Source organism: Jaculus jaculus, chromosome 14, assembly GCF_020740685.1.
Source record: "Jaculus jaculus isolate mJacJac1 chromosome 14, mJacJac1.mat.Y.cur, whole genome shotgun sequence".
NCBI lineage: Eukaryota > Metazoa > Chordata > Mammalia > Rodentia > Dipodidae > Jaculus > Jaculus jaculus.
This window is the reverse complement of record NC_059115.1, coordinates 67689048-67715199: the sequence shown is the minus strand read 5'-3', so window position 1 is coordinate 67715199 and position 26152 is coordinate 67689048. Positions and strand designations below refer to the sequence as shown.

Below are 26152 nucleotides of genomic sequence, written 5' to 3'. Positions count from 1 at the left end.
CATTATTTTTATTTATTTATTTGAGAGAGAGAGAGAATGAGCATGCCAGGGCCTCCAGCTGCTGCAAACGAACTCCAGACACAGGCATCACTTTGTGCATCTGGCTTACATGGGTCGTGGGGAATCGAACTTTGCTCCTTTGGCTTTGCAGGCAAGTGCCTTAACCACTAAGCCATCTCTCCAGCCCTCATTTTTGGATTGTTTTAAAGTGTGAATTGACCTCGGGTGAAATAAACTCTCGTTTTGAACCCTGGACATACAGCTTGAACATTTCTTTATTCTAAGACAGTACAAGGTGCTGGGAGGGAGTTGTTGCAGAGGTGGGCCGCAGGTCAGCAGAGGGTCCCAGCCAGGACGGCAGAGAGCCTTGTAGGTGGTCACTTGTCAGCTGTGGCCTCTGCAAAGCAAGAGGTTGGTTCAGCCTTCCCTTTCCCCTATCTTGCCTCTGTCATCAAAGATGGCTGTTCCCCCCTCCATGACCGTGTTGGAAGCGCGGTGTGTTACAGAGGTCAGGAGCACTGGACTTGGAAGGTAGCATTTGCGTGTGGACTGTGTGACCTCCCTCCCAGCTCTGAGTCGCTGCCTCATCTGCATGGTGGTTGCCAGGCCTGAGAGGAGTGCCCAGCAGGAGTGTGCCTTGTACTTCAGAGGCAGTATTTCTGCCTCATCTGTCAGAGGGATTGGGGAAGAAAACTTGGGTCTCCCATAAGCAGGGCTCAGCTGCCGTTGGGGACTGGCTCACCTTTGACCTCTTCCCAAAGGATGTCCTGAAGAAACTTCCCCAGGGCCCGTTCATGCTGCTGGTACTGAGCCCCTGACAGCCTGACGCCCACGTCCAAAGGAGCGTTGAACTAGAAGGTAGGGCAGGGCGGAACCGGAGCGTAAGGGCTCCACCCTGGTCCAGCCCACTCCCACTCCCACTCCCGCTGGGCCCAGCTCAAACCCTGATCTCTAGCTCCTCCTCTGCCCCCTCCGCCTGGCCGTGGTCCTCAGTGTGGAGCCGGCCTTCGAGAGCTCTGGGCTGCACTTTGCCTGGTGGCTTCTTGGACTCCTTTCTCTGCTGCAAAGGAATGAAGGGTTCTTTATTTTTCTTAAATTTGTATTTTAATATATTGTATTGATTGAGGGGGGCATATAGAGAGAAAGGGCATGCCAGGGCCTCCAGCCACTGCAAACAAACTCCAGATGCATATGCCACCGTGTGCAGCTGGGTTTACATGGGTACTGGGGAATTGAACCTGGGTCCTTAGGCTTTGCCAGCAAGTGCCTTATCCGCTAAGCCATCTCTCCAGCCCTGGTCTTTTCTTAGAGACAGAATCTCACTATACGGTCCAGGCTGGTCTCAAGTTTGCCTCCATCTCCCATGCGTTGTAATTACAGGCATGCACCACCACGCCTGGCTGAGTTCTCTTAAGGGCTTTTTAGTTTTAGCCAGGGTCTCACTCTAGCCCAAGCTGACTTGGGACTCACTTCAGACACTTGGTGATCCTCCAATTTTAGCCTTCTGTTTTCTGGGCATTGTATATGAGCTTCCACAGCTGGCTTTCTGGTAGGATCTTAGCAATATATACACACACACCATGTATGTATGTATGTATGTATGTATATGTGTGTATATACACACACACACATAACTGCTACAGGCAAACTCAAGTCAGACTCTTCCTCCATCATACTGGGAGAAGGCTTGAAGCCCAGAGAGGTCACTGCTGCTGGTCACACAGCTGGGAGCTAAGTGGCAGAGTTGGAGCATGTCCCTGGTCAGTATGGAGTGGGCCTGGGAAACTGGCTCACCTGGGCTTTCTGGTGCTCAGGGCTCAGGAAGCTGGAGCCTGCCATGGCTAAGTCCACCCAGAGCACGCTGAGGAGCAGCAGACTGTAGAAGGTCCCCGCAGACAGCATGGCCTCACTGGTGGGTTCAGACGGCCCTGGGGAGAGAAGGTGAGCAATGCCTGTTCCCTATGATGTGCCTCAGAACGGGTCTAGGTCATAGTCCAGCAGTGTGGTGACGCCTGCACACTGGTATGACATTGCTGAAGAGGCAGAAGCAGGGTGAGGAGTTCGAGGCCAGTCGGGGCTACACATTTCAGCCATGGTGTACAACTTTGATCCCAGCACCCAGGAGGCAGAGGTAGGAGGATCACTGTGAGTTTGAGGTCAGCCTGGGCTAGAGTAAGACCCTACGTCAAAAAAAAAAAACCCAAAGTGTAAAGGTGTGTGGGAAGTGAAAGCTGGACAAGGTGGGCTCCTGTCCCAACCTCTCCGGGCAAGAGAATTGCAGGGGCTCTGCCTTTTCTAGACTGTTCTGGCAGAAAGCTTAGCAGCAGAACTTGGGGTGCTGGAGGGCTGGGTTCACACAAGTGTCACTTGTCCCATGCCCACGGGAGACTGTGCTAGGTTTCTTAGTGACAATAAAGCTCTGCCAGCAGGGTCATGGGGTGGCGGGGAGGGGATTGGGTGGCTTCTTCTATAGCCAGCTTGGTCTCTGCCCGTTGTCCCCTTTGTTCAGAGGTCTGCTGAGGTCCAGAGAAAGGTAAGTGCATGGCCAACAGTCATCATCATTAAAATCCCATAAACACACACGCATGCACACACACGCAGCAGAGTGCCTACCTTGAATGCCTGGTGGTGGTGGTGGTGGTGGCGCCCAGAGCTTGGCTGCTCCTTATATAGGCAGCCTGGTGTTTGCTCTGAGCTCGCAGCCTCGCCTTGCTGCTGGCCTGGCTTGCGTGGGTGGTTACATTCCTTGGGAACCAGAAATGTCCCCCTGCCCTCAGTGGAAACCAACAGTGGAGGTCAGGCGCCCTGAGAGGTACCCAGCTGGTTTTAGGTGAGGCAGTGGCTTCCACTGTCCCTATTGAAAAGTGAAGAGACCTATCCCACGTGGGTGTGGCCCTGGTGGAGGGGAGGCAGGAGAAAGGCTCCAAGGTCTGGCTTAGCTATGCACTTGGTGAACTTGGCTTGTTCCCCTTCTCCCAGATGAGACGCAGACATCAAGAGAGCTTCAAGGGGCTGGGGAGATGGCTCAGCGGTTAAGGCAAAGCCTAACGACCTGGGTTCAGTTTCCCAGTATCCATGTAAAGCCAGATGCACAAAGTTGCTCATACATCTGGAGTTGGTTTGCAATGGCTAGAGGTCCTGGTGCATGCATCCTCTCTCTCTCTGCTTACATGTAAATATTCCTTTCTTTTCTTTTTTAAAGATGAGCTTCAAGCCTATCCAGTCCCACACTGCCACTGAGGCTGGTATTGCTTTCACAGTCCGAGCAAGCAGGGGCACGCTCTTGGGGTCCTCTCCAAGACAGGTAGATGCGTCACTGCTCCCTAGCAGCAGGTGTAGGCATGAGGTGGGGGGGGGGGGGCGTTAAAAGGTGACTGGCTTTGCCGTTTCTTTTTTCCTTTCATTATTACTATTTTTTTTTTTTTTTTAATTCGAGGATGGTACTCAGAGAACTGCACTTCCCAGGCCATTGTCCACCACTGAGCCTTGCCCCAACCCTGCTTGCTCACCTGGCTGCTGCCTCCGCGGTGTGACAGCCACCCTAGTTTAGTGAATGTCAACTGCGGGAGGGGACACATGGGATGGCCTGGAGCCTAGCATGCTAGTCCTTGGGGAAGTGTTTGGCCCTCAGAGATCCCCGTACCTGCTTACTTCTGTGAGGACGGGATGACAAGGGTGGCAACGAGTGTATGTCATAACTGGTAAGGTGGCCCGTGGGTGGCAGCCACGTTGAATGATAGTCATGGGGCTGGCATATACCAGAGCCCATCAGTCTAGGACTTGCGACTTGCTGAAGGACTCTCTAGCTGGACACTGCAGTGACCTCTAAGAAGAGCTTGCTCATGGGTCCCAAGTTCGACCCGCGCATGCCTCCCTGGCACAGTGGCAGCTGCTACCACGTGCAGTGGCTGTGCTTCCACGGTGCCCTGGTGGTGCCGCCGTGACAGGGCTGCTTCGGGTGGGTGGGATGGGCAGCCTGTCTAGACAGGAAGACGTTGGTAGAATAGTTGATACGGGGTCCAGTGATACCCTGCTCTGGGAATTGAGGCCTTGCGGGAACTCTAGTGGTGGGGACGTGTAGGCCGGGCTGTACCACCTGCGGGCAGCACCCCGTGTGCCAGTGGTAGCACCTTTCGTCCTAGCAGCATGGGAGTGTGTCACCAGGCATCTTGACAGCCCTGGTGGCCTGAGGCGCAGAGTGACTGAAGGTGGAGATGGCAGGGAGATCCCCACAGCTCGCAGAGAAGACCCCAGTCCTCCAGCCCAAGGAAGAAAGCCCCATCCAGGCAACCAGGCGCCTGCTGAGAGAGGCAGCTTGGCCCCGAAGGCCTGGGGAGGCAGGAGCCGCCAGTGTTGATCTTCGATAAGGCCACCGGCAAGCAAACACCCGAGGCCAGTGGTTATCTTGTGGACTCCAGGAAGGTCACCTGGAGCTGACTGCTCACCTGGGACACATACCACGGAGTCCAGCGTGGAGGTGTGAAGGAAGAACTGGTGATGTCAGTGTGGAGGGAGGAGACAGCCGTACCTGTGAACCGGGGACAAGGGGCCAGGAAATGTGTTCCAGTCCCGGCCAGGGAGCTCGAGGAAGACCTTGTGACTTGAGAGAACAGGTGGCTCTTTTGTGTCCGTAGTGACCAAAACAGCAGCAACACTGGGAGGCAGCCAGTTCCCTTGCCTCCCGGAAGCAGGTGTGTCCAAGTGGCCCCTGGAGATCTACCACTGGCTGTGGGATAGGCTGAGAGAAACCTACTTGTCACTGATTTTGTGTGTGTGTGTGTGTTGATCTGGTCAGTTTGCAAGAACATTTAAGTTTCAATTTTTTTTTTTTTTTTTTTTGTTATAAGGTAGGATCTCGGTCTGGCCCAGGCTGACCTGGAATTTGTTATGTGTCTCAGGATAGCCTCGAACTCACAGTGATCCTCCACCCTCTGCCTCCTGAGTGCTGGGATGAAAGGCGAACTTGGCTAACCTTCAGTTGCAGTGAGGCTGACTTTAGTGTAAGTTTTGCTTTGCTGGAACTTTTGGGGGTTTCCCTTTTCTCCCAGCCCTGGCTCCTAGATCAACATTTTTTAATTTATTTATTTGAGAGAGGAGAAAGAATGGGTGTGCCAGGGCCTCCCAGGGCCTCCAGCTATTGCACTGCCTTGTGCATCTGGTTTACGTGGGAACTGGGAATTTGAACCTAGGTCCTTAAGCTTTGCAAGCAAGTACCTTAACCGCCAAGCCATCTCTTCAGCCTAAATCAACATTTTTCAAAACATAATGCAGTCCTCAAATGGGAATTTTTTAAAATTATCTTTTGTTTGGCTGGAGACATGGCTTAGTGGTTAAGGTGCTAGCCTGCAAAGCCAAAGGACACAGGTTCAATTCCCCAGGACCTACTTAAGCTAGATGCACAAGAGGGCACATGCATCTGGAGTTCGTTTGCAGTGGCTGCAGACCCTGGCATGCCCATTCTCTCTCTTTACCTGCCTATTTATCTCCCCTCTCTCTCAAGTAAGTAAATAGAATTAAAAAATTCTTTTAAATATTTATTTTTACTTGAGAGTGACAGGCAGAATTCCAGATGCACGTGCCACCTTGTTCATCCTGCTTACGTGGGTGGATACTGGAGAATCAAGCCTCAAACTGGGGTCCTTAGGCTTCACAAGCAAGTGCTTAATCACTAAGTCATCTCTCCAGCCCATCAAATAGGAAGTTCTTATGAACTTTAAGCTTTCTATGATCCACGTTAAAATTGGAAAATAATAAAAAAGAAAAGAAGAAAGCCATGTTTCTTGTGGTAATGCTGCTACTTGGGAGGCAGAGGTCAGCTTGAGCAACCTAGCAAAACCCTTTCAAAAAAGGCTTGGGTGTGGTGGCGCACACTTTTAGCCCCAGCACTCAGGAGGCAGAGGTAGGAGGATCACCATGACTGAGGCCAGCCTGGGACAACTGAAACCCTACCTCGAAAAAAAAATTTTTTTTTTTTATTTTTTGTTCATTTTTTTATTTATTTATTTGAGAGTGACAGACAGAGAGAAAGACAGATAGAGGGAGAGAGAGAGAATGGGCGCGCCAGGGCTTCTAGCCTCTGCAAACTAACTCCAGACGCGTGCGCCCCCTTGTGCATCTGGCTAACGTGGGACCTGGGGAACCGAGCCTCGAACCGGGGTCCTTAGGCTTCACGGGCAAGCGCTTAACCACTAAGCCATCTCTCCAGCCCCTCGAAAAAATTTTTAAAAATAAAAGGCTGGAGAGATGGCTCACTGGTTAAAGATGCTTGTAGAGCCTGTTGGCCTGGGTTCAATTCCCTAGTGCTCACATAAGGCCAGGTGCACAAAGTACATCTAGAGTTAAAAAGCATCTAGAGTTAGTTGCAGTGGCAAGAGGCTCTGATGTGCCCCAAACTCTTTCAAATAAATATGTTTTTATTGTGTTTTTTTAAAGAACAAAAACCAGGTGTGATTCACGTTTATAATCTGGAGGCTAAAACAGAATTGCCATAAGGCCAGCCGAGGCTATAGTGTAAAACCTTATTTCAAAGATAAAGTCAAAACCAAGTTAATTTTTTAAAAATATTTTTATTCATTTTTTTTTGAGAGCTAGAGAAAGAAGCAGATAGAGAAAGAGAATGGGCATGCCAGGACCATCAGCCGCTGCAAACAAGTTCCAGATGCAGTTGTCACCCTGTGCATATGGCTTATGTGGGTCTTGGAGAATTGAACTTGGGTCTTTGGCTTTGTAGGCAAGCACCTCAACCGCTAAGACATCTCTCCAGCCCCCAAATTAATTTTAACGCTATATTATTTACTCTGCATCTCTGCAATATGTTGTTTAACGTGAAATATGACAAATTCTTCATGGAATGTTTTATACACCGTGTCTTTGAATCCAGTGGGTATTCTGTTCTTAGATTCTGTCAGAAACTCCTGCGCTCACAGTGCTGTTCCGAGCGATCCCAACATCACTCCTAGGTCCCCGCCTCCGCTGCCGTTTCCTGCTCACTTCCCCACCTTGGCTCTAGCACCAGCAGATGACAGCTTTCCTGCCTTGTTTTTCTCACCAACCATTTGTACCCTCAGCCTTGACAGTGACCCAGGTCCCTGACCCTGGGCGAGCCCATTGTACTCGATCCCAATTTGCTGCGCCCATATGAGCCCTTTTCCTTCCCTGGATCTTAGTCCTCCCTGGCCTCTGGTGCCACGTTCACCTTCACCCCCACCCCCTGCCACCGTGCTGAAATGTTCTATGTTCCTGGTGACTCAAACTCCGACCAGGCACCATGGAGACCAGCATTGGCCACACTGGGTTCGTGGAGAGCTCATAAGAATGCAGTTAAAAAAAAATTATTTGCCGGTTGGAGAGATGGCTTAGCAGTTAGCTTGTGAAGCCTAAGGACTCAAGCTCAATTCTCCAAGTCCCATGTAAGCCAGATGCACAGTGACGCAAGCGCACAAGGCCACACGTGTGCACAACGGGGGACACACGTGGAGTTTGAGTGCAGTGGTTGGATGCCCTGGCACACCAACTGTCTCTCTCTCACATTAAAAAAAAAAGGTGTCGCTTGCCCCAAAAAAATTATTTGCAGGGGAGGAGTAGGGAGGGTAAGAATGGGTGCACCAGGGATTCTTGCCACTGCAAATGAACTCCAGATGAATGCACCACTTTGTGCATCTGTTTTACATGGCTTTTGGGTTATTGAGCCCAGGCTGGCAGGTTTTTGCAAGCATGCACCATTTATTTGCATGTGTGTGTCAGGGTCTCTTGTACCTGTTCAGCACACACACACATATTTTTTATCTGTTTGAAAAAAAAAAGATGCAGATGTATAGTGAGAATATGGGCACTCCAGATGCATGTGCCACCATGTGTATCTAGTTTACATGGGTACTAGGAAATCGAACCTGGGTCCTCAGGCTTTAAAGGTGAACACCGTAACCACTGAGCCATCTCTCTAGCCCCGGCTCTTCAATATTTGCAGGGCGAGAATATGCATACCAGGGCCTCTAGCCACTGCAGATGAACTCCAGATGCATGTGCTACTTTGTGCATCTGGTTTTAAATGGGTATTGGGGAATGGCAACTGGGTGTTCAGGCTTTGCAAGTGCTTTAACCACTGAGCCATCTCTTCAGCCCCCGTCTGGCTTTTTGTAGGTGTAGTAGTTTGAATGGACGCGCTTCAGTGTATTCAGCAGTTTTACTAAAGCCTGTTGGATTTCTAGCTACCTGGCTGGAGGTGTCACTGTGGGTGGATCCTAGGGTCCAGCCCTAAATTGTGGGGGCAGATCTGGAATTCCAGACTACAGATATGCAGTGTGCTTGCGCTCTGCCTGGGGGTCCTGGAGCATGCTTGCTTCTGGTGCTGGTGGTGGTATTTCTCTCTGCCTGGACCTGTAAAAGGGGCCCAGCTTCTCCTGCCAGAATGGAGTTTCTCCTGGATCTGTAAGCTTCAAATAAATTCCTCTCCTTGGTTTGGAAGTTCATCCCAGCAACATCAAGCTGACTACTACAAAAGGTACTGAGGAACTGAACCAAGGCTGGCAGCCTTTGCAAACAACCACCTTTAACACCAGGCTATCTCCTCAGACGACCTCTTTTGTTTGGTTTTTAGAGGTAGGGTCTCACTCTAGCTCAGGCTGACGTGAAATTCATTATGTAGTCTCAGGGTGGCCTCAGACTCCTGGTCTATCTCTGCCTCCTGAGTGCTGGGATTAAAGGAGTATGCCACCACATCCGGCTCATGCATTTTTTTTTAAAGTATTTCATTATTTATTTGAGAGAGAAAGGGGCAGAGAGAGGGAGAATAAGTGTAACAGGGCCTCCAGCCACTGCAAACAAACTTCATACACATACACTGCATTGTGCATCTGGGTTGCATGGGTTCTGGGGAATCGAACCTGGGTCTTTAAGCTTTGCAGGCAAGCGCCTTAACTGCTGAGCCATCTCTCCAGCCCTCGCCCCTGTTTTTTTTAAACAAGATTTTAGGGCTGCAGAGATCCTCAGCAGGTAAAGGCACTTACTTGCAAAGTCTGACAGCTGGGGTTTGATTCTCCAGACCCATGTAAAACCAGATGAATAAAGTGGCCCATGTGTCTTGGTTTTGTTTGCAGTGGCACTAGACCCTGGTACGCCCCTTCTGTTTTCAAGTAACTATCTGCGTGCGTGTGTTTGTGTGCGAGCATGCGCAGTGCCTCTTGCCTCAGCAGATGAACCAGTGAGTGAACCTTGCACGGCATCTTGCTTTAGTGTCCTGCACTGCGAGGACATGCATCTTGAGCTCTGCTCTGTAGGAGAGGTGTACCCCGAGGGGGCAACTGTCCTGTGAGGGCAGGCCTGCTGAAGCGCAAGTCAAGTGGAGGGCTTGCTCTGGCGGGATGATGCCGCCACAATTATAAGCAACATGATTTTATTGGTCTGGAAATATCCTGAACCCAAAGGTACATAAAAATGGCCAAAAATATTTTAAAATAATAGTCATTTATCGATTCTTCTTAATACAAATGCTTTCAGCTGGGCAGTAAACTGCACACTGTACGCAATCCCATTACAGCAGCTGAGCCTCGGCGATGACATCTGTGACCAACCCCGGCACAGATCGCAGTGGAGCTGGGAGCCTGCTTCCCAGTTGTTTGGTCGATTGTCCCCAGAGGGGGGCAGTCCAGGCCTGTTGTGCTGTCACTGCTCGTTCTGTTGGCCCTCTGTGACGGATGTTGACACAGAGCCCTGGCCCTTGTTCACGTCACTGATGCACACCCACTGTCCATCCACAGATTCTTTCCACAGGGTCACCTGCAAGTCAGTCACAGTCACAGCTCTGCACCTGCCTCATCCCCACCAAACGGGGTGACACAGGACCTGTGGGACAATAGCACTTGCCTCCTCCACTGCAATCACATGAAAATGAGTGCATAGGAATAAAAGCAGATCCCAGGGGCTGGAGAGATGGCTTACAGGTTAAGGTGCTTGTGTGTGAAGCCTGAGGACCCAGGCTCAATTCCCCATTACACATATATGCCAGATGCATAGAGTGGCACATGCACCTGGAGTTTAAAAAACAACAGAGCCTAAGAAAATGATGTAGGAGAGCTGGAAAGATGGCTTAGCACTAAGGTATTTGCCTGTGAAGCCTAAGGACCATGGTTTGATTCGCCAGGTCCCACATAAGCCAGATACACAAGGGGGTGCATGCATCTGGAGTTGGTTTGCAGTGGCTGAAGGCACTGGCGTGCCCCTTCTTCTCTTTCTCAAATAAATAAAACTTTAAAAGGAAAATGATGTAGGGATTGCAGGCAAAAGTGATAGTTACAGAGGAAGGGTGTGGGTGTGGGTTACCAACAGCATGATGGTCCCTAGAGCACAGCAGTCACAAGTTGGGTTCTGGGGCTGGCAGAGAGCAGAAAGAGACGAGGTGGGGTACAACTTGTACTGGAAGGCTCACTGCAGAACACGTGAAATGTCTGTTTCGGGGGTGAGGCTCCTCACTCTAGCCCAGGCTGGCCTAGGTAGAACTAACGGCAGTGCCTACCAGGTGCTGGAGTTAAGGGTGTGTGGCACCACTCCTAGCTCAGACTGCCTGTTTTAAAAGTCTTAACTGTGCCTCAGCACACGTCACTGTCACTGAAGTTGACTAAAAACATTCTCCCACGGCAGTGAGCTCCACAGAGGCAAGTGCACTCGCTTGCGCAGCTCATGAGATGAAGCTGAACCCATCCCCTGACTTCCCAAGGCCCCACTCTACTGTCTCTGTGAAGGAACTACGGACCCCTCAAAAGTAGGCTCCTAGCTCCCGAGTGACAAGCTGGCCTATAGGGGAGGTGGAGTAGTGTGGAAAGTGCCTCAGGAATGTCACGGCAGACCTGCTTGAGCCAGGTAAGGTACCATGAACGCAAACCTCAGGTCCCAATCATGACACTCCACAGAAAGAGAGGAGGACTAGGTGCTATCCTTTGAGAGGGCCTGCTGGTTTGTTCCAGAACCACTGCAGATCAGAAACAGCTACTTGCGGGGTAAAGAGACCTTTGTCCTCACTTATTCACCAGTCAACTTCAAGGGAGGACATTATACTAAGTGAAACAAGCCAGTCGCATAAGGACAAACTCTGCATAAGGCCCCTAGTCACAGAGACATAAAGAAGAACAAGGCTGCACCCACACCTGCGGACCTCGTGCAAAGAGGAGCCATGTCCTATGGCAGAGGGTGCCAGCTAATGTCACAGAGAGACCTTCAAGGGGATGTGCGCTGTTTTTCTCCGAGGTAGGGTCTCACTCTAGTCCAGATTCACCTAGAATTAACTATGCAATCTCAGGTGGCCTTGAACTCTCCTGATCCTCCTACCTCTGCCTCCCTAGCGCTAGGATTAAAGGCGTGCGCCACCATGTCCAGTCACTGTTAACAGCCTTTCTTAATATGTATAACTGCCTTTTGGCAGAGCTAGCTAACCATTACTATACAGAGGTGCCAGATGGTTAGGGTGAAGGATATTGACAGATTGGATGGCTCTGCCACCTGGCAGCTCTGTGACCATGACCCCTGCACAAGTTAACTCCCTCTGTGTGTAACAGGGGCAGTATGTAATCTAAGGACGCATTCTCATCTGTGAGTAGGCAGGAATGGCCAGGGAAAGCTCATCAGGGCCCTGTGTGCTCCAGCTCTGGGAACGGGACGTACCTTATTGTCTCCGCCCGAGACGGCCAGGATGTTGGCTGTGATGGACCAGCTCACGTGCCACACGACATCGTTGAACTTGTGCAGCAGTTTGGGTGACCACATGTTGCCTGAGGAATCATCACAGGTCCAAATGAACACTCGACCGTCCTAGAAAAAGATACACATCATGAGATGGAGGCAAAAGCCTCTCAAACGATGGGGCTGGAGAGGGCTCAGCACTTAAGACACTTGCCAGCAAAGCCAAAGGACCCAGGTTCAATTCCCCAGGACCCACATAAAGCAGGATGCACAAGGTGGCTCATGCATCCGGAGTTCATCTGCAGTGGTTAGAGGCCTTGGCATGCCCACCTCTCTCTCAGATATTTAGAATACTCTCAACCAAGAGATGTGGAGGCAGGGGCACTCCCCTGTACCCCAAGAACACACCACAGTAGGTATAGATCACGCAATGCCACCTCATTCCCTGTGGTTACTTTGTCACCTTACCAGCTGTTGTAAAACCAAGCTCCGAGGAGGATGGACAAGTGAACACCCAAAAATCCTCTCCAAATTTAGAACCAAATAAAACAGATTCTAGTGGAACAAAAGGTCTGGCCCTGGTCTAATTGGAGACGGCAATTTCCCACCCCACCTGATGCTTGCTTGGGAGTACTCAGTACTGCATCTGGGCACCTCCATCCCTCCTTACAAAAGGGTCAGGAGGGAACTTGAATTTGGTGGTAGACCGCACTGTCGGATGACCTGGCCCTGCTGTTCTCCCTTCCTGACAGACTTTTCCAGGCAGCCTGAAAGGGCTAATGGGGCTTACTGCAGGCTAAGGACAAGGGGTGCTCTCACGGGCCTGCGCTGACCTGAGAGCAGCTGGCGATGGTGCTGGTGGGCAGGCCGATGGAGGGGGCCCAGGCCACGTCTCGAACCCAGTCGCTGTGTGCCTCCAGCTTCTGCTCCTCTTTCCACTGGCCATCTTCCTCCTCCCTACAAGGGAAACCAAGAGGGACGTAAGGTGGGAAATGGGCAGAGGTTCCACTTTTCCTGTTCTATAATCACTGCTAAGCAGCTTGTGAAATTCAGCTTTCACTGAGCTGCACAAAAGCCTTCAGAAAGTGCTTTTTTCCTCCGCTTTAAGTCCAAAGACTAGGAATCCTGTGAATTCTAAAAGTGCTTGAAAAAGGAGCAAGGTGCTGTGTTTTAGAAAGGATGTCCTAATAGACTGACTACAGGGTTTTCTAGCAGGAGGGGAACAGTGACCTTGTTTCTGATGGACTGGCTGGCCAAAGTGTCCCTTTGAGGAGAAATCCACACAGCCCACTCACCGCCATAGCTTGATGAGGTTGTCACAGCCACCCGATGCAAATTTCTTGATGTAATTGGGTTTCTGGCCTGACGGCTGGTCTATGAGGCTTCCAGGCACCACAGCAGGGGCCCAGCTGACAGCATTGCAGCCAATCTGCCCAAGAGAACAAGTGGTGACACTCTTCTTTTATGCCAGTGGAAAACATTCTATAGAACCAAGCCTGTTAGCCCTTTCTCAAGCCTGCATGATGACAGACAGCTGACGTGATAAGAGTTTAGTTATGCAGCCCAGGCTGGCCTCGAATTCACCATACTTTTGCCTTAGTCTCCCAGTGTAAATGGCCTTAATTCATTACTTAAAGACACTGAATGGATTAAAAACAAGACCCAATAATATGCTGGCTATCACCCACATTACCAGTAGATAGCACAGACTAAAAGTGAAAGCATGGGAAATGATACTTTAGCAAACAGAATCCAAGACCAGGCAGGAATAGCTACATTTATCTGACCTACTGGGAAGAGATGAAGTCAGTCACTTATACAATGATCAAGGGATCAATTCAGTAAGAAGATACAGTGATGATAAATCTCTGTGTACCTAATATAAAGCTTGAAATTTTATAAACATACTATTTTGTATAATTTTATTTATTTATTTATTTGTAAGTAGAGAGAATGGGGGAGGGAATGAATGGGTGTGCCAGGGTCTCTAGCCATTAAGAATGAACTCCAGATACATGTGCCACTTTGCACATCTGGCTTTACATGGGCACCAGGGAATTGAACCTGGGTGGATAGGCTCTGCAGGCAAGCGCCTTAACCACTGTGCCATCTCTCCAGCCCCTAGATGCTTTTAAAATATATTTTACTTATTGCAAGGAGAGAGAGAGAGAGAGAGAGAGAGTGAGAGAATGGGAGTGCCAGGGCCTCCTGCCACTGTAAATGAACTCCAAATGTATGCACAACTTTGTGCATCTGGACTTACACAGGTATTGAGGAATTGAACCCAGGCCGTTGGGCCTTGCAAGCAAGCTCCTTAACCACTGAGACATCTCCCCTGCCTTGAACAGATACTATTAAGGCTAAAATACAAGGGAGAGAGAGGTTTCAATACTTTACTCTTAACACCCAGATCACTCTCCCAATATCACACACATCTGGAGTTCATTTGCAGTGGCTAAAGGCCCTGGTGTGCTCATTCTCTCTCTCTCTAATAAATTAAAATTTTTTTAAAACGTCAAAATGAAGCTTGTCATTTTGTACAATGAATATATACTAATAGGAAAGAAAAAAAGAAAAGTTAAAGCTAGAATTATCAGATGACTCAGCCCTTTCACCTAAGATAATTAGAACCATAGTTAGACAAAAACATATCACTGAATGTCCACGCCAACAGTTACTCATAAAAACTGAAAATGTTGCTGGCATGGTGGCGCACGCCTTTAATGCCAGCACTTGGGAGGCAGAGGTAGGAGGATTGCAATGAGTTCAAGGCCAGCCTGAGACTACATGGTGAATTCCAGGTCAGCCTGGGCAAGAGTGAGACTCTACCTCAAAAAAAAACAAAACCTGAAAATGTCTACTGTCTGTTGGTGGGGAATGATAGAAAATATGAGTGTTGACACATGCTATGATGTGGATGAGCCTGGAAATGTTTATTGACTCTCTCTTTCATTTACATGATTTTGAGAGTTACAAGACACACAGGGGCTCAAGAAATGTGAGTGTCCCTATTGCCTATAATGTTTTTGGACTGTTCGAACCTTTGTTCCAAGACCCAGGAAGCACCATGAACTAAGCTCCATGATGCTCTTTGTAACATCACTCAGGTTGGCTGGGGGCGGTGCTAGTATTTATGGCATCCAAAGGGCAGGTGGGCGGGGGGGGGAGGGGGGAGGGCTGCCGCCACTGCCTCAGTCTTCCTGGGCATGGCAGCTTCCCAGAAACCAGTGCCACATTGCCATGGGCTGAGGAGGCTATGTAACTAACTGCTCTCCTTCAGAACATGGAGGCTGCCGTGTCAGCCCCTCCATGCGGCAGGTGGGGTGGGGCTGGACTTACAGTGTGAGCGTTGTTGATCTTTTTCACTTCCCACTGGCTTTCCCCAGTGTAGGTCAGCAGGGAGATGGCCCCGTCCGAGCTCCCGCAGGCCAGGATCAGGCCATAGTCATGGGGGGCCCAGCACACAGAGTTCACTGTGGGAAGAAGGCACAATGAGCGCACTTTCACCCAGCACTATTGTTTTGCTAGGGTTCTAAAAGAACCACAGGGACATTAAAACAGCCCCTGTTGGTTAGCCTTGAGAAGCTGCCTAATTACCCTCTGGACTAGCTTTAGTCCTGGGGACTTAGCTCAGCTGTGGCCAGGCTAGAGGAAGAACCCACCCACGCTCAAGGGACACACTGCGGCAGCACAGGGAAGGGAGCCAGGCTGTGGCCAGACAGAGGCCCTTCCACCAAAGGGTTCCTCGTGCTCTCGACCACTCGGCATACCTGAGGAGTCGTGTCCTGAGTGCTCATGGGTCTTGTCCCAGGTGCCGTTGTCCTCCTTCCAGATGATCACTTTCCGGTCGTAGGAGCAGGACGCAAGGACATTGCCATACATGGGGTGGGCCCAGGCCACTTGCCACACTGGCCCCTCATGTCTGCAAGGGAGGGTCAGAGGCTACTCAGAGGACCAGGGGACCCACAGTGCCTCTGCCAAGTGCTGTTTGGAAACCCAAAGTGCTCCCCTGGCAGGCTAAACTATTGTCTAACTGAGAATCTCAAAAGGGCAGAAAGCTACCACTCCTAGTGACCTTTTCTGAATAAGCCCAGAGCTTAAGCAGCTTGAGGTCACAGGCTTTGGCAGTCTGGCCCTCCTGTGCTGGCCGATGAGCACACTTGCCCTAGGCTGTGGCCACCAGCAGAAGTGCTCATGGAACCCACAGTGCTTGGGAAACACTTGAAGACTGAGTTCTGTTCCTCCTGCTAGACACCAATCTCTTATGGAGGCAGTACCACTTTATTCTCTAATCATTATTCTTTTTATAAAAAGTTATGTATTTAATTGAGAGAGAGTGAGGAAGCTGCAGAAAGAGAGGATGGGTGTACCGGGACCTCTAGCCACTAAGGGAATGTCAGATGCACGCGCCACCTTGTGCGTAGGAAACAGACGGCAGGAGGAGGAGCCTGTGAGCGCTGGCAGCCACAGGCTCTCGCACAAAGACACAGGCGCTAGGCTTCTCATCGTCAGTCCGGGGGCCTTAGAGGAAGGGAGCTGCAAAGCTCCTTTCCCCGGATGAAGAGTAACTTAGTTTGTCTTCCTTAATTCAGCTGAATGTATAGGGGTCACTTACTTACCAATTTTAAAAATTAAAATTGTCTTTATCAGCAACCTCCACACATACAATACACTCTGATCATTGTCCCCCTTCCCCACCACCCTCCACTGAAGCCCCCTACCACTCTTTTTTTTTTTTGAGACAGGGTCTCACTTTGTAGCCCAAGTAGGGTTGAATTCACTGTGCAAAACAGGCTGGCCTTGAACTCATGGCACTTTGCCTGCCTCCGCCTCCGAAGTGCTGAAATGAGGTGGGGCCACCATGCCTGGTTGCCTTGTTTGTTCTTCCTTCTCTAGTGCCTTCCTCCCTCCCTCCCTCCTATTTTTAAAAACTGCTTTATTCATTTGTTTTATTTATTTGCAAGGAGAGAGAGACAGGAGACAGACAGACAGACAGAATAGGTGTGCCAGGGCCTCCAGCTGCAGCAAATGAACTCCAGATGCACGCACCCCCTTGTGCATCTGGCTTTACATGGATATTAGGGAAATGAACCTGGGTTGTTAGGCTTTACAGGCAAGCACCTTAACCGCTGAGCCATCTCACCAGCCCTGTTTGTTCATTTGTAAGGGGAGAGGTGGGAGAGAGAGGGAGGGAGACTGAGAGAACGGGAGCACCAGGATCTTGTCACTGCAAATGAACTCCAGATGTATGTGCCACTTTGTGCATCTGCTTTATGTGGGCTCTGGGGAATTGAACCCACACTGTCAGGCTTTATTAACAAGCCCTTTAACCTTGAGCCATCTCCCCAGCTCCCCTTCCTTTCTTTTAGACAGGGTCTTGTTATATAGCCCAGGCTGGTCTTGACCTTGTGATTCTTCTGCCTTTGCCTCCCAAAGCTAGGATCACAGGTGTGTGTCACCATGCCCAGTTTTAGTCTGGGGTCACATTTCCTTGAGCAGTTTGATGACGGTCATGAGCCCCTTCTCAGAATAATGCACAAAAACACAGAACCAGGCCTATAAGGAAAATCCCATTAGTTTGAAATGTAGTTATCAAACGTAAACAAATGTTTTATAAGGCAGTGGTAACACTTTATCAATTCTCTCTTTGCTAACATCAAGCAAAACTCCACCGGCAGGCCTAGTAACCTGCGCAACTTCAAAGCAGCAGTGACATCAATGGTATTCTTAACTGTCAGATGACAATACTTGCGACTTCTGTTGGTGACAAGTGATAGGTATACAAGCAGTACTGTGTTCTCCAGCCTACATTCAAAAGAGAAGGAAATGCTAAATTTCAGAATCATACCATTGTTTTTTTTTTTTTTCTTTGCCTCGGTTCACCAAACCCTGGATTCTACCAGCAAAGTCTTTGGAGATGTCTGCACTCCAGGCTAGGAGTTCACACAACGTGAAAAGCAGTGGGCTGAGAGGAAGCAGAGATGTAGCCACAAAAATGAGCCAGCATCTCCTCATGGGACTCAGAGCAGAGAAGGGAAAACCAAACATCTGTAGATATGCACTGAACACCCACCACAGGCAAGCAGGCAGAACAGTGGGATGTATAAATTTCTTCTTATGGGGTTGGGAGTGCAGCTCAGTGGGTGAAGTGCTTGCCTAGCATGCAAGAAGCCATGGGTTCGATTCCCTGAACTGCATCTATGGAGTGTGGTGGTGCATGCTTGCAATTGCAGCACAAGGGAATTGGAGGCAAGAGGATCAGGAAGTTCAAGGTTATCCTTGGCAACATGGCAAAATTTGAGGCCAGCCATGAATACATGAGACCTAGTCTACAAAGGAAATAAAAGAGAGAGAGAAGGGGCTGGAGAGATGGCTTACCAGGTAAGGCACTTGCCTGCAAAGCCTAATGATCTGGGTTCAATTCCCCAGTACCCAGGTAAAGCCAAAGTGGGTATACATCTGGAGTTCGTTTGTAGTGGCTAAAGGAACTAGTGTATCCAATTCTTTCTCTTTCTCACTGCTTGCAAATAAATAAATAAATTAATTAATTAATATATAGGGAAAACAATAAAAATATCTTACTTCCAGATATATAGGTGGTGTATGAGTCTGGTGTTTGTACTGACAAGAGACCCTGGCACACCCACCCACACAAATACATACACACACACACACAAATAGATAAAATAAAAATATTAGCTGGGCTGGGCATGGTGGCTCTTGCCTTTAATCCCAGCACTTGGGAGGCAGAGGGCAGAGGGAAGAGGATCACTGAGTTCAAGGCCAGCCTGGAACTACATAGTGAACTCCAAGTCAGCCTGGGCTAGAGGATGACCCTAGCTAGTAAAACCAAAACAAACAAATAAATTAGCCAGGCATGGTGGCACACACCTTTAATCCCAGTACTCAGGAAGCAGAGGTAGGAGGATCACTGTGATTTTGAGGCCACTCTGAGACTACATTGTGAATTCCAGGTCAGCCTGAGCTTGAGTGAGACCCTACCTGAAAAACCAAAATAAATAAATGACTCTCCTGGTATGGTAATGCTCTCCTTACAGCACCTGACACTTCAGGTTACCCTGGCTAAATACACACAGGATGGCAGCTTATGTCCTTCCTGAGCACAGCGGTGCCTGCTCACACTGAAGGTGTGCTGAGGTGGTCCTGGGTCAGCACCGGCGTGTGCTATTAAGGAAGAGGCAGAAGTAGCCTGTTTTGAGGGTATGAAGAGGAGAACTCCACAAGGTCTTCTGGTGGCTGGGATTCATGCCCAGACGCACTTATGCCCTCACCTAGGTCTCCCCTGGAGACATGTGACAAGAGCAGTAGGGAGTGGGGCGCCAGGCCTCCTCACTGCACAATATCCTCATGGGGTTGCTCTCAATCTGGGTCTCATCCTTTCCTGTCAGGCCAGAGAAGCCAAGCACCTGCAGAGACCTTCCCAGGATCTCCACACTCACCCCCTGAGGTCGGCAATGAGGATCTGCCCTCCGTTGCGCACATCGAAGATTTTGACGGACCTGTCCGAGGAGCAGGTTGCCAGGCGTGTGCCGTAGTAGTCCATCTGGGCATCGTGCTGCAAAGGCAGGACAGCTGAGAAAGCGTGCAGGCTGTGTGGGCAGCTGGGCTGCGGTGAGGGCCTCGTGTGGACCAGAATCTATCTGAACTCAATCTTAAAGACTCATTACTTCCAGGCAAGAAGCAGGGGCTCTCACTTCCCTGCCAGGCAGTGTCTTTCCAGAAGGGACCAAACCAGACACACACAGCTGGTTACACAAGTTTCTACTCCTAATCCTGTTGGGTAGGTGTGGGAAGAAAAACAAGCTGATCTCGATGGCCTCTTCCTCCCCTCTCAGGCCACTCCTGTTCATAGGCTCTGAGGGCTACTGGGGAAGACCCCGAGGTTAACGATACAGCAGACCTCATGTTGTGTAGACCTCAACCAGCTCCACTGTGAGGCGCTGCAGGCCTGGACACAGGGTTCTACCCAGATATGTGGGCCCCTTCCTCCAACAAGGCCCTGGAGCCTCTGCAGATCTTTTTCTTTTTTGAACCAGAGACTCCCCACCTAGAACCCACTTCCTTGAAAACTGGACATCTGGAGCCAGGGCTGGCTGCTACCTGAAAGGATGCGTGCCTGTCTCTAACGCACTATGTCTGTAGCCCGTCAACATCTCAGGCCTTTATCTGTCCCAGCTTGCAACTTTCACAAGTGATTTATCTGTCACTTCTGTGGCCACCCAATGAAATTACACCAAGAGGTGTGTCAGATTTTGTCACCTGCTCACTGAAGGAAAACACGGTTCTTTTGAAGGTTCTTTTCTTGCCACTGTGTCGGGCCTTGCCCTCTGGGTAGCTCTTCTCTGCCCAGCTTAGTGAGCTATCACACTGTGGACAGCGGGAGGGCATAGTACCTTGGTTGTAAATCCTATCTCCTTAGCTTATCTGCAATACAGTCTCTGAAACATCACTTTATCTCTTTGACCTTTAGTTTCTGAATTCTGAAATGGAGCTAATGACTCTATCAGCTTCAAGGGTCCTTGAGGGTTGGCTGACACACTGTGTACTCTTAGTGTGGGGTCTGATGACAATTTAATGAGCACACAAATGTTTCCAATGACTATACTGCCTCATGTCTTCCTCAAACCAAATCCACACCAGCAAGCAGCATGTCCACTGGTTTCCACAGATGGACAATGAGCTAAGACTTTGACAAGGGTGTCTCAGACTCAATCACCTTGGCCACAGTACCTCTAGCCACATGGTCTCACAGCCAGATTGCTCATAACTAGAGCCAACAACATACAACTCCACCATCCAAAACTCCAAGGCGAGTGCCAGTGGACAGGCTGGGAGAGTGGAGGCCCACATGAACTGTTGACAGCAGCCGGCCTGGGTCTTTACTCAGAGACTGCCTGCACTGCTTGGCCTCCAGGAAGCAGGCTGAGTTTTTTTAATAATGAAAACCTTAACCTCTGGACCTTTCCCTGTAACAGGGCTGAACTGAACCCTGTGTTGGGATCCTAAGAGACACCCCAAGAAATGACTATAGGCTCAGGGGCCTGTTGTGGCCATTTGTTTGGGGTGGTCCTACCCAGCTCTGTGCTGGGCTTTCACCATGACTGCCTGCGATCTTCTACTCTCTCCCGTTTAACCACACTTTCAAAGGCCTGAGTAGGTGCCACTGGAAGGTGAAAAGTGGGAAGACAATTGCCAAACCTCCACACCCACTGTCCCTCAACCTCAAAGCAGGCTTCTGTGTTGGCCAAAGAAAGATGAGAGGCCAGCCTCCCTTGGCAGAGAACGGTCACCACTGAAGCCCTGACAGCCCAAAGGACATGCGGGGAGAACAACAACACCTGAAGCCGACCGAGAGCACTGCAAAGCCAGGACTCTTGGGTGACCAACAGCAAGGGGAAACACAAAGCCAGAACGGCTCCCCACTCGGTGATGCCCATGTCCAAAGCAAGGGGAGGAGGCTGAAGGGATACTTACAATCATGTCCTCATGGGAGGTGTCCACAGTGTTAATTACTGACACCTAGAATCGAACACATCCCTGGTAAGTTAACCGAAGGCAGACACAACACATTCGTCCCATTGAAGCCACCAATTGTTTCCAAAGTTCTTGAGAACATTTGCTCACTCACCATTGAGCCAACTTACAATTAAGCATCTGTTCTATAAACATTTATTCTACTTTTTTTTTTTCAAGTACTAGGATTACAGATGTGCATCACCATGCCCACCTGAGCACCTTCTTTGTACCGAGCACTGTGCCAAGGATGGCAGACTGACACTGACAGGAATAAGAGGCAGTTCTTGCCTTTAAGAAGCCTGGGCACAAATAACCCAACCATGGCCAGGAGAATCCTGTAATGTTGCTTCTTGTGGTCTACAGGAGTCCAAGGTGCTGGGGTGGGTGTGTGCATGTGCATGCACATGTGCGTAGGAAGGGAGTAGACATGCATTGGGCCTTACATTAAGATCTGCTGCCCTTGAGGACAAAATACAGAAAGTAGAAGGAATACAAAGGCCCAAGAGTCTGATGTGAGGTGAGGGGGAGCCCTTGAAGGTGATGTGGAACTCCGCAGGGGAGCTATAGCTCATATTTCTTGATGACAGCCTCTTATGTCTGAGACAGTTTATGCATTAACAGGTTATTAGCAAAGATGAGGACTTCATTCAAGTTTCTTTTGAGACTGTTCCCTAGACCGTCACCTAGTGGTACCCAGGGTTGAACAGTTTGTAGGGCTGGAAAGTAGCTACTATGGCCATCAATGACTTCCCCATTCTTTGAGGTTTGGTTTAAATTAGTCCTGCTTCTTGAAGAATCTCAGAACCCTAACTGGCTGGGCTCTTGCCCACATAGAACCCTGATCACCACAACACTTTATGCTACTTCTTCTCCCCTTTAGAAGGTGGGGTCCTTGGAGCAATCTGCAGCTTTAAATATCTTTCTCTCTCTTTTGGTTTTTCGAGGAAGGGTCTCACTCTAGCTCAGGCTGACCTGGAATTCACTGTGGAGTCTCAGGGTGGTCTCGAACTCGCAGTGATCCTCCTACTTCTGCCTCCCAAATGCTGGGATTAAAGGTATGCATCACCATGCCAAGGTTGTTTCTTTCTTTTTTTTTTTTTTGAGGTAGGGTTTCACTCTAGCCCAGGTTGATCTGGAATTCACCCTGTAGTCTCAGAGTGATCTTGAACTCATAGTGATCCAGCTACCTCTGCCTCCTGAGTGCTGGAATTACAGGCATGCACAACCATGCCCAGCTTTAAATCTCTTTAAAATCATCTTGCACAGTGCTTTTGCATAGAGAAGGAACCCAATAACTATTCAATGAATGAATGAACAAACATATTGCAATAAATAAAGAAAAAGTTGTTTTCTTGGCTCAGCCATGATTCTCCTAAATTTTGGGGAATAGGAAAGGGAACTGAAATGGTAGCTTTCACTTGGAACTGAGATTTCTCACCATTTCCCACATGTTACCTTTTCAGAGTCCAAAGTGCTAACCATTACATGATGGAATCTATACATTTCACCTTTTCTAGTGCAAGCCCTACAGTTCATGGCTGGGTGTGGTGGTGCACGACTGTAATCACCAAGAAAGGAGAACTGAGTTCCTGGCTAGCCTGGACTACCTAATGAGACTCTGTCTCAGGTCTGGCTTTTCAGAAAAGCTGGCCCTGGGACAGCGCAGTACAGCAGCAGCACAGTTCAGAAGGCATACAGCCAGTAAGCCCAGGTTGTCTTGGGCAATTCTAACTCGGCTAAGACGTGCATCTGAGGATCTGCAAAGCAAGAAACGAAGAGCAGTTGCTGTGGTGTGCTGAGATGTCTGGGACTTTCCTGTGAGCACTGGGAAGTGCCAGGGTCAGGGGCTGTGAACGCTAAGGGAATGAAGAAGCCAGAAAACAGGGAACGATCACCAAAGTCACAGAGCTGGGAGTGAGGCTCGTCTGCTGACCTCTTGGCTCTGGGCTCACAGTCCACCCTATCAGACTTCTCACCTGCAATGTACAGTCGTTGCTATATACTGCTTCACCGAGTTAGGAAGGCTTGCTGGGAAGTAGTTTCATGCCTTCAAGGACCTTAGAGAGCGCCAGCATTTATTTCTGACCACTCTCATCCAGCACCCAGGGGTGAGGATGGCGCATGCTTCTGAAGCCGTGTGTGTTTTAAAACTATTAGAGAAGCGTGGTGGCACACACAGTTAGTCCCAGCACTTGGGAGGCAGAGGTAGGAGGATCATCATGAGTTGAAGGGCACCCTGAGACTACATAGTGAATTCCAGGTCAGCTTGGACTAGAGTGAGACCCTACCTTGAAAATCCAAGTGGGGGGAGGGGAGACTACCAGAGAGCCGGGTGTGGTGGTGCAGGCCTTTAATCCCAACACTTGGGAGTCAGAGGTAGGAGGGTCGCCATGAGTACGAGGCCACCCTGAGACTACATAGTGAATCTCAGGTCAGCCTGAGCCAGAGTGAGACCCTACCTCGAAAAAACAAACAAACCGAAAAACTAAAAATTCAAACTATCAGAGTACGTTCTCCAGAACACCTGAAGCTTGCGTGGCCACTCACCTCATCAGAATCACACGAGTCCCTAAGTCAGAACGCGGAGCCCGCGAGCCCCCAGCTCAGTAAGCAGCAACAGGAAAACCAGACTGGAGGACCAGAGTCCTTCTCGCTTGGTTCCCTCACAAGGGGACCCGGCCCAGCCGACAGACTTCCCGCCTTCAGCTCCCATTCATGCCCTCGGCGAGCCAAGGAGGGGTGAAGACAGGTGGAGAGGCCACAGAAATTCAAAACAAAGCCAGTCCCGGGTCATTCAGCTCGTCCTCTCATCACTTTCCTGAGTGTCCATCACACCTGGGCGCCCTGTGCCCGCCAATCGATTTGCTCAATCGAGGAGGGTAGGGTTGCAGAATGTTTTTTTTTGAGGGGGGGGGGGTGATTGGACGTCTGGTCTGTCATTAAACCAGCAAGTCTGTCTGTCGGAGGCAGCAGCAGCGACTCCAGCGGCCTCGGGCCGCCTCCCCTTCCGAGAGGTCGGCAGGGACAGGGAGCTGAAACGACCCCCTTCGAGCCTCAGCGCGGCATGAAGGCCGTGACTACAGCCCGAATCGTGCCGGGGTGCCCCCCCCCCCCCCCCCAACACCCTGCCCCGACTCTCACCATGGCTGTGTGGCAGCGCTCAACTCCCGGCTTCGGACGTGGCAGCTCCGGGCGCCGCTTCGGAAATGCTCACTTCCGGCGCCGGCTTGGCAGGCGAACGGTCCGTGCACTCAGGAGCGTCCGGGCAGCAACACACGCCCGGGGCTCGAACACGGTTCCGCGACTTCCGGGGCCTGCGCCACGCCCTCCCGGGACCGCCGGCCCCCTGGTCTTTGAGGACCGCGCGGGAGACCCGCCGGGGAGGGCTCTGGTTGCTATGACGACGCGGATCCCAGGGTTTTGGAAGCTAGGGTCCCTAGTGGGTTTTCCTCTACCGACCAAGCTTTCCTGGTCCCCGAGGGGACGAAAGGATTAGTCATCACAGCTCCACTCGCCTCCCTGCAGTACTGAGTGCATCGCTTTATGAGTGAACGGGGCAGAGCGATTAACTTACTCGAGGCCTGGGTAGACGGGCCTAGAATCGCCTTGCAGGGAGGGAGTCCTTCCACGGGACAGTTTTTTTTTTTTTTAAACATTTTTTTTTAAATTTTTTATTTATTTATTTGAGAGCGACAGACACAGAGAGAAAGACGGATAGAGGGAGAGAGAGAGAATGGGCGCGCCAGGGCTTCCAGCCTCTGCAAACGAACTCCAGACGCGTGCGCCCCCTTGTGCATCTGGCTAACGTGGGACCTGGGGAACCGAGCCTCGAACCGGGGTCCTTAGGCTTCACAGGCAAGCGCTTAACCGCTAAGCCATCTCTCCAGCCCCACGGGACAGTTTTGACCTCCCCGAGCCATAGGGCCAGTGACTTCAGAGAGTCCAAAGTGCGCTCTCTCCAGAGGGATCTCTTTGGGATCCTGTGAGTCCCGTCCGCCATCAGGTACACTTCTCTAGGCAAACGGGGATCTCTGCCAATTTCCCCGCACCTAGCCGGAGCCAAGACCCGATCCCCTATGGTCCCCAGCTGCTCATACTTGGGCTTTCTTAGGGTAGTCCAGCTGAGATCCTTAACCCCCGGTACCCTGCCTCACGGAGGGAAGGGCAGCTGGAGCCACTGCCGGGAGAATGATGCACTGCAGAACGGATCCTCCCGTACACATGCTCCCCATTCCAGACGTTAGGAAGGCGGGTGGCCCAGGGTGGAATCTTTGCTCCCCTTAGGTAGGTCAAGTTCCTTCAATTTCCTCTTTTTCTGCCCCCCCCCCTTTGGTTTTTCGAGGTAGGGACTCGCTCTAGCCCAGGCTGACCTGACATTCGCTATGTAGTCGCAGGGTGGCCTCGAACTCAGGGCAATCTTCCTACCTCTGACTCCCGAGTGCTGGGATTAAAGGCGTGTGCCACCACACCCCGCCAACTTCTTCTGTTAAAACTGGTGTAAGAACCCTAGCAGGAGAAGGCCATTTCCAAGATGTCAAAGCTCAAGACTGGCAAAAGGCTCCAGAGAGGGCCAGGACAGTGGGATGTTAACAGAACTAAGGGTTTGGGCTGTTTCGATTCCCCAGTACCCACATAAACCAGATGCACAAGATGGCACATGTGTCTGGAGTTCGTTTGCAGTGGCTAGAGGCCTTGGCATGTCCATTCTCTCTACCTCTGCCTCTCATATTCATCCATATATATATATATATATATATATATATATATATATATATATATATATATATATTCACACACACACACACACACACACACACACACAATTAAGGGCCAGACATGGGACGGCTGGTTTAATGACTTAAACCCCTACCCAGCATTTGAGGTTTTGAGAGAGAGTACAGTTAGGGTGACTGGATCCCTGAAAGTAAAAAAGACAGGAAAAGCC

At 50.2% G+C, this 26152-nt stretch overlaps 2 protein-coding genes across 2 annotated transcripts; both read right to left on the bottom strand.

Annotated features, from left to right (window-relative positions):
• Positions 1-304: 304 nt before the first annotated feature.
• Positions 305-2069, bottom strand: Ghrl (ghrelin and obestatin prepropeptide). Its single transcript, XM_045134111.1, has 4 exons — positions 1795-2069; positions 944-1060; positions 743-851; positions 305-397 (listed from the first exon to the last, which is right to left on the bottom strand). Exons 1-4 carry the CDS (start codon positions 1900-1902, stop codon positions 378-380), a joined length of 354 nt encoding a protein of 117 aa, XP_044990046.1. The 5' UTR covers positions 1903-2069; the 3' UTR covers positions 305-377.
• Positions 2070-9374: 7305 nt separating this feature from the next.
• Positions 9375-24464, bottom strand: Sec13 (SEC13 homolog, nuclear pore and COPII coat complex component). Its single transcript, XM_045134276.1, has 9 exons — positions 24349-24464; positions 21166-21210; positions 19131-19246; positions 15441-15592; positions 15010-15143; positions 12966-13099; positions 12504-12627; positions 11653-11799; positions 9375-9774 (listed from the first exon to the last, which is right to left on the bottom strand). Exons 1-9 carry the CDS (start codon positions 24349-24351, stop codon positions 9661-9663), a joined length of 969 nt encoding a protein of 322 aa, XP_044990211.1. The 5' UTR covers positions 24352-24464; the 3' UTR covers positions 9375-9660.
• Positions 24465-26152: the final 1688 nt, after the last annotated feature.